Raw genomic sequence first — 8,361 nt, forward strand, 5'->3', positions numbered from 1 at the left:
GTTGCTACGTTGTTTTTACTCGGTTTTCGCTCCCTGATAAAGACTGTTGCTAAGCTGTTTTTACTCGGTTTCCGCTCCCCGAAAAAGACTGTTGCAAACCAGTTTGTATTCGGTTTTTAATGTGTTTCCTCTCCCTTAAATAACCGGTGGGGGTTTATCCATAAATTTTCATACTTTGTGGAAGGGGCCGTCACTAAATGAGGCGTAAAAGGTTTGGGGATCCTTAAAATGACAATAGAGTCAGTCGGATGAATGTTTTAGTATAATTGACAATATATAAAGTGATACAAATTCATTTTAGAGTTCTTAATTATAAAATGGTATTAACATTTAGCAGAACATTTACAAGAAGACCATTATGCTGCACACTATGCTGAAATGGATATACCAGGTGACTGATAAACCCCGCTCACTTCTGTAGTTATGCTGTACTGCACGCACGAGTGCGAGCGGGTTGCCTACTCGCTCGGCCCGTAAGGCGCCGTGGACAGGGGCGATAGGCAAGCCCGCCCGCACTTGTGCGTGCGGTACAGCATAACTACAGAAGTGAATGGGGTTAATCATCCACCTGGAATATAAAATATGTACATTTAACAGAACATTTACAACAGACCAGCAATCCACCGAATGTGGAAGAAAAAAGAAATGCTTCTCAAAGCATCAGAAATTTTGTTCCTAAAACGAGAATGTTATTGTGCACATCCAGACTGGACAAATTGTGGCGTTTTAATCTGTACAATTGTAGCTACAAAATTGCATTTGGTCTGGGTGTGCACAACAACATTCCCCTTTTAGGAACAAAATTATGTACATTTAGAACATGTTCACTGTTTGACTATTAACCGGTCTAACTTCGGGGCCGGAAGGCCCCGAAGGAAGTAAAGTGGGGTCGACGTTCTCCCAGTTTTCGTTAGGGCCCGTGCCCGTGCCCAACTGCAGACCCTCATTCACCCTGGCCTCAACCGACACAACCTGCGTGGTGGCCTTCTTGTTCGTCGGCCCCTTGCCATCACTTTCCCGTGCCGGCCGCTTCGGCCGCCCGGCCTGGTATGCTAGGGCGGCGGCCTGAACTTCCGCTTTGCTCAGGCCCTTATCCCGAGCCTCCTGTTTGACAAGGTTGACCCCCCTCGCAGGGCACAAGGCACGAGCAGCCTCGCCCACCATCTTCCCGAAAGTCTTCTTCCTGGCCTCAACTTCCCTGGCAGCAAGGGGAAGACCATTGATCTTCTTGATGTTTGTCAGCCAATGCCCAAAGACAACTAAAAAAAAAAAAGAAAACTATGAGAAGCAGCACTCAATGGACTCAATGACACATAATCAGTGTGCCTGAGTACCAAGAAATAAAACTAACAAGAACTTACCTTGGGCATCTAACTGCCAATCTTCTGTCACTTTTGTTGTCCCTGGAGAATGGCACATTCTCATGTTCTTTGCTTCTTTACCAAAGCATCCTTTAAGAAGTGTCTTAAAAAAGTCGAGGTCCTTTTGTGCCTCTTCAAGTCCAGGAATTACCCGCCGTCTTATTTTAAGGCCATGATACTGAAAAGAAATATCGGTCTTGTTATAATGAAAAAACAAAAATTAACAAAATTTAAAAAATTTACGGAAACTTACATTTTCCCAGATATCTTCCTCTTGATGTAAGGAGGAAGATGTGCTTCCAGAAGCTATGCTGCTTCCACCTGGGAACAGCAAAGTACCAGTGGTTAGCTTAAAACTAAAATGTTCAAAAAAAAAAAAACTGAAGTAAAATGTACCATGTTTAGTTGATTTCACACAATATGATATGAAATCTCACCTAAAACATGAGGCAGCAGGCAGGAGCGGCAACAGCAGCATGAGCCTGTTTTCATATGCCCAATGAGCTGGGCAGACGCCACTGACTAAGAATATTATGATGCGAAGCATCATATTTAGTCCAACATCAGCTTTGAAGTCCCCGATCCTTTCCATTTTTTTTACAGGTGTAAACCATAGAATTGCATTTAATTAACACCTCCTTTCCACTCCCTCCCTCCCTCCCTCCCTCATCACAACCTCCTTGCTTCTCTTTTTTTTTAAAACTTTACAAAGCATTTATGACTGGTTGTTCATAGCAAACTAGACCTCTCCATATCTCCCTCCCTAATCACTTAGGTATGGCAGTCTATTTGTAAAGAATCTTACCCTTTCCTCCAATCCTTCTCTATTTTTAAATCAATTTTTTTTTTGGGCCTTTGAGAGAGCTGCATTGAGACCATTTGGATGCATCTTCCTGTACCATGCAAATGTCATGTCCAGTCAACTAAAGCGCAATGTCTCCCTTCAAATTATAATATGAAGTAGGTCGGTTAGAACTACTATGCACTGATTTGATCAGAATTCAAACAACTTTTGTAAAATATCACAGCGCCCACTATTTATAGTGAAAGAGCAAACACTCAGAAAAATATATCCAAATTTAAATAAAATATCACATCTCCAATAAAATATATGACTATTAGCGTTTAGATATGTACAACAGACCATGAATCTATAGTTACGAAAGATAATGAATAGAACAACAAGAGGGACTAGACTGCTTTCCACTGTAGTAAGATTTCACCTATGGTAACTCAGCAAATCTCAGGCCAGTTTCACATAAGATGTAATAAATATTTCAAATTTCTCCTAAAAACCACCAACTTACTTTTCTCCTCTAGACCTATCCCTCTCCCGGGCCATACTGAGAGCAGTTGAGAACATACTGATTAATCTTTCCGTCCAGACTATGCAAATGTAAAAGGTTTGCAGAATGGTCTTAATTTAAAGAGCGAGCAAAGACACTCAAGTAGATTTAAATTACTTGCATAGAAAACAAAGTGCGTCACTCATCCATAACAGAAAAACAATGATGAAATAGACCACACATTCAGTAAAACAACAAAAATAAATATGAAACAAATAGTACAGTAAGTTTAAAATAAATAAGGAGATTCGAAAGTTCCTACTGTGTGCAAGACGGATACTCAGCTGTCTCAGGCCCATTATTCATTTTAGAAGATTGGTAAGTTTCTCACCCACTCATGCACATAACTCTTCTTGTAAACTGCATACTTACTAATTTTTTCTTTTATCAAGCTCACATCACTCTGAAGGTTCTGTATGCAGACAAACACACTATCAATCCGTTTAATGTTTGCATTTAATTCTTCCTCCTTCTTTCTCAGTGCCTCTTCTTTCTGACTCAGCTCCTCGGCTCTCCTCTTATCCTCTTCTTTTCTTCTTTGAGACTCCTCTTCCATTTTCTTAATGATCTCTGCTTGTTCTTTAGCCTGCTTCCTTAGATTTTCTAAAGTCATCCCTGGGTCACTCAGGATGCCAGTGTTCGGACCACTCAAATCAAGGTGACTGTTAGACTTTAGTGCACTCAAGTGGTTCTGGTGAGACTGTTGCCGCGCTAATCTCAGATCCTTCTGTAACCCGCCACAAGAAAAAATAAATTGAACATTCGAAATACTCTATAAGAATGCTTCAGATTAAGTTAAAAAGAAATACTTACAGAATTGTTTATTGCTTGATTTAGAACTCGGCCATCTCGAACTGACTTCTCGTCAGATTCACAACCAGATTCCAGTTCACTTGTATCTTCGATGGTAGGTGGCCAAGACAGTTCTCCAGAACGAGTCTCATCAGCAAGAATGGACCTCAAATCCTCTTCAGATTCTGCAAAGTAAAAATAAATAATGTTTAAAGAACAATAAATGACGATACTAATACTTGACCAACAGTGCATATGGGCTAAACTGTGGGTTGGGATGAAAAGAAAACCTTGCTCGCTGGTCAGGTAAGAATTCTTGCCCGAGTAAATCTCAGGCAATCTTCACTCAACAAAACATGCATAATAAAAAAAATTAAGCTTAGAAATTGCAAGTCTTCATAAGAGAAAATGATAAGGGGTCGCTCTCTGCAGCTAAATTCTAGAAAACCAGGGGTGTGAAGCTCATATGTGGTGAAAAGTCCACAAAGCACTGGGGCAACGTAACCTCACAAACATACCTGACCATGCTCCGATGTAAACGTAATAATCATGCATTTTGTTATCCAATGCGTCTCTATCGGTTCTGATGACGTACAACATCCCTGACGCAAATCCAACACCTGGTGAGTGTTGATAAGGGACTTTAGGACGATCTGCGCCAGGTGCAGGTTTAGGCCCAACGACAAGGTGGGTAATACATTTTGCACTAAATACGTCGTTCGGGTACTTCTCGTAGGGCTTTGAGTACTTTACCGCAACAAACATTTCTTTAGGCGCAGATAGACGTTTGCGCAAGGAAGTCATTATTATTTTAAACGACAAAACTTAGAAAATATTACAACAACAACAACCGGCCGGCGGTTTGGTGTTCGGCGGAGTGGCGGAGTGGCGGTGGCGTCGGCGTCACCTAGAGATAGTGACAGAGGTGATGGCCGCGGTGCATTGTGGGAGACTCCGGCCATCTTGGAGCCTCACTTCCGCCATCTTGATGTACCGCCCGCGCCCTCTTATTGGCCACTGTAAGGTGCACGAAAGGTGTGCTAGAAAAATAAACGAAGCCTGTAGTCGAACCTCTGGCAGAGCCGGTCTTTCCACTTCTCGCAACATCCGAGGTACGTAAACAAACGATACAGCTTGTGTGAGAATTTGAAGTAAATTCAGCGTGGTTTTCCGTTTACATATTTATATTTTTAAGCAGTGACTTTACTAGCGCTGAAGTTGTTTGTGTATATGTTTTAACTTTGGTTTTGTCGCAGATGCGGCAGTGCACATAACCTTCTCTTCCCTGGTAATTATTTCGCCTCATACCTTTGTTTAACAACTCAACCAACAATGACTGGTGATAAAAAACGGAGGACTTATAAGTCATATGTTGAGGTGGGTAAACCACCACCAAGATCAACTCTGTGTACACGTCGGAAAAAACAAGCACAGGTGATTGCATTTTCTCTGCACCGCATTTTCTGATATTGTTTCTCAGCACTCAGCAGCCAACTTTTATTTTCTTGTGCTTTAAAATTATAGATCGAAGCTGAAAGGAAGTCAAAGGTCGAACCTGTAGTTCAGACTGCAGAAGAGGAACAGGTTGATTTAAGTGCCAATTCCCATAGACCTGTTGATTCAAGTCCCAGGACTCGGCTTGAGTGCCCAGGCTCAACTACACCTCAGGATACTTCCACCGATGATGAGGTAAATTTACCATGCCCTAATCAGTTGTACCTTGCTTGAATCAGAATTTAATAATTAAACTGGCTGACCTTCTGTTCTCTTTTATTTCAGGTTTCACCTGAGCCTGGCAAAACTTTGAAACGCAGGAAGAAGCGTAAAGTGAACACAAAAGTTCACCGCTGTGACACTGATCCCAATACAGGATCATCCGATGACCCTGCTTCACTGTCTGACACGGGGCCAGAAAGTGAGCAATCATGCGTTGTGCATGATCGTGAACCTCAGCCTTGTGTGCCTTTGATGGAAAATGATATTATTGAAGCAGAATGTAGTGATGAATGTCAAGAGGATCCACCACCATCTAAAGAAAATAGTGACTTAAGTGAACCATTGTGCAGATGTGTTAAAACAACTATTGGTGACATACTATTTATGACACTGTCGATTGGACTCAGACACAGTTTGACCTGGGCCGCTCAGGTCGACATTTTAAAAATGTGGAAAAGTGTGTTCAGTGGCAAGAAAATTCCCCTGTCTAAGCCCACGTACCAGAAAATGTTGAATGCAGTGAACCCTTCTGACATTGAGTATCAGGTATACTGTAAAAACTGTAACACGTACCTGGGGAAAAGAGAAGCATGGGAGAGGTTTTGTGCTGAGTGCAATAAATCCTATGAGAATGGCCCTGATTGTGAGTTTTTTGAAAGTTGCACAGAATGTCACAAGCCTTTACAGGAAAGGCAAGTCAAGGTGCAAGTAAGAACCTGTACTAATGTACAGTGTAAGAAGGATGTTAAATTGAGTGAGACTGATAACTTAGTTAGTGTCTCTATCGAATCTCAGCTGCAAAAGTTTGTAAAAGATGAAAAATTTGTAAATAACATTATGCGGTATAGATTTAACAGGCAGTACATCCCAGGAGTGTACAGTGATATTTATGATGGTGCTATGTACCAAAAATATTTTGACAATAATGGTGTCCTGTCTTCACCATATAATTTCTCTTATACTTTTTTTACTGACGGTATTGCATATTCTAAATCTGGAGCCAAAACTATTTGGCCTATTTACCTCACAATAAATGAACTGCCATATGAAGAAAGGAAAAATTATTATATTTTAGCTGCAGTGTATTGTGGTAATAAGGACCCAAATGAGCAGTGGTTTTTTCCAGCATTTGTTTCTCAGGCTAATCAGTTATCTGTTAACGGTTTTAAATGGAATCATAATGGTGAAAATGTTACAAGTAGAGTAATTCCATTATGCCTTATAGCTGATAGTGGTGCTAGGTACAAGTTAATCAACATGCAGATGTTTGGAGCTATTTTTGGCTGCACATATTGTTATCATGAGACAGAGAGAATAGGTGTCCAACGTTATCTTATTGATCTCACTCAGCCGCCAGCACCACTGCGCACTCTTGATAGTTATAAGCTAGATTTAGTCGAGGTTGAGGCGAGAAAGCATGAGATCCAGGAGAAGAACAGAGCTTATAGAGGGGTAAGAGGTAATTGTGTTTTGAATCGCTTACACTATTTTGATATCACAGAGTCATGTCCAGTTGATTACTTTCATTGTGTTTTGATTGGGGTCACCAAAAGGCATATGGAGTTGCTTCTTGGGGGAGGTTATAAAAGTTATTTTAATAATATGAAAAAACAAGATGCCATGGACAATCTCATAGCTAGTATTGATGAGGGTATTCTAAAAATCCAGTCAACCACCTCTGTGATTAGGGATCTTCGACCTCTCAAAGATATTGCTCATTGGAAAGCCAGTGAGTACAGATCGTGGTTATTATTTTATTGTATTGTCTGTTTAAAGGGTTTTTTGAAGGAAAAACATTTAGAACATTTAGCAATGTTAAGTAGAGCGGCTAACTTACTTCTTCAGAAAACAGTCACTCGTCGCGATATTGAGACTGCTTTAGGCCTGTTTAAGTTGTACTCATTTTATTTCCAAGAGTCATTTACTGAAAGAAACATGGTTTACAATATTCACCTCTTGAGTCACATTCCTAAATGTGTTTTATCGTTTGGGCCACTGTGGACTCACAATAGTTTTTCCTATGAATCAAAGAACGGGGACATTCTTCAGTTGGTTAAAAGCCCTCACCATGTACCATTACAAGTAGCTCGTAAGTTCCTGATGTACCAATCTCTCCCAATTGTGTGCTCTGCACTGGCTCGAGGTAAGGAGACTGTTCTGTTTTGTGACAAATTGTTGAACTACAAGCATTTAGTGAAGTATGATCGAGCCAGTGATAACAACTGTGTGCTTTTGGGCAAACCAACTCTAAAATCACTTTCTCAGAATGATTTTGAAAAATTGTCCAGGCTTGTAGAATGTGGTTCGACAAGTCAATGCCTCATGTATGACCGAATGTATTTTAAAAAGAAAAAATATTCAACAGCAAGTTATGGACAAGGGAAGAAAAATAATGATTCTTATGCATTTTTAGATTCAGGTGAATGTGTTAAAATTTTACACATTATCAAATATCCTGTTGGTAATAGAGTGCTTTTGAATTGTGAACTTATTAGAATAGTGGGGACACCTGTTGTTGAGATTCCGGATACCAGATTTGATCATGTGGTTAGAGCCGTAGACTCAGGTGACAAGGTCCTTCTGAATGTTGAAAGATTAGATAAACCCTGTTGTAGAATACAGTTACGAAGCAAGCAATATATAGCAAAAATTGCATATGCTTGTACAATTGAGTAGTATTTGAGAAATGTAAATAACTACTGGTAATGAATAAATAAAAATGTCTCTACTTCACACTTTTCTTCTCACATAATTCCCATCACAATCAACAGTAACAAATTGCCTGGGCTGGATTCGTTAGGGTTTGAGGAAATATTTCTGTTTAGGCCATCACATATGGTTTACTGCCAAGATAAAGACAACAAGACAAGCCTGTCCCATAATTTGTATCTTACAGAATTCAGTCAAACCTGAGATTCTACCTCTAGAACTACAGTGGCTCAGAATCTGATTTTAATGACAAATGTACCAAAAACATTTTTTGGACGGTAAAAGCCTCCTAGAAACTGTTTCTGAAAACCGAATTCCACATGAAAGTTCTTGAGTGCGAAATGGTTTGAATACGGTTATCGGCTGACAGGTAAAGGTGGTTGCAAACTGGTTTTAGGAAACCAGCTCACAACGCGCGATTCCCTGTTTCAAACCAG

General features: G+C 40.3%; 2 protein-coding genes across 2 annotated transcripts; one reads left to right on the plus strand and one right to left on the minus strand.

The window, feature by feature from the left end:
• Window positions 1–244: 244 nt before the first annotated feature.
• LOC113215885 (uncharacterized) lies at window positions 245–4,303 on the minus strand. Its single transcript, XM_026435547.2, has 6 exons — window positions 4,018–4,303; window positions 3,521–3,684; window positions 3,080–3,434; window positions 1,615–1,682; window positions 1,362–1,539; window positions 245–1,259 (listed from the first exon to the last, which is right to left on the minus strand). The coding sequence occupies exons 1-6, from the start codon at window positions 4,301–4,303 to the stop codon at window positions 814–816; spliced, it is 1,497 nt and encodes a 498-aa protein (XP_026291332.1). The 3' UTR covers window positions 245–813.
• A 171-nt stretch (window positions 4,304–4,474) lies between these two features.
• LOC113215884 (uncharacterized) lies at window positions 4,475–7,948 on the plus strand. Its single transcript, XM_026435546.2, has 4 exons — window positions 4,475–4,611; window positions 4,756–4,933; window positions 5,024–5,188; window positions 5,279–7,948. The coding sequence occupies exons 2-4, from the start codon at window positions 4,832–4,834 to the stop codon at window positions 7,889–7,891; spliced, it is 2,880 nt and encodes a 959-aa protein (XP_026291331.1). The 5' UTR covers window positions 4,475–4,611; window positions 4,756–4,831; the 3' UTR covers window positions 7,892–7,948.
• Window positions 7,949–8,361: the final 413 nt, after the last annotated feature.

Source organism: Frankliniella occidentalis, unplaced genomic scaffold (genome assembly GCF_000697945.3).
Source record: "Frankliniella occidentalis isolate FOCC.00 unplaced genomic scaffold, Focc_3.1 Scaffold1718, whole genome shotgun sequence".
Lineage (NCBI taxonomy): Eukaryota > Metazoa > Arthropoda > Insecta > Thysanoptera > Thripidae > Frankliniella > Frankliniella occidentalis.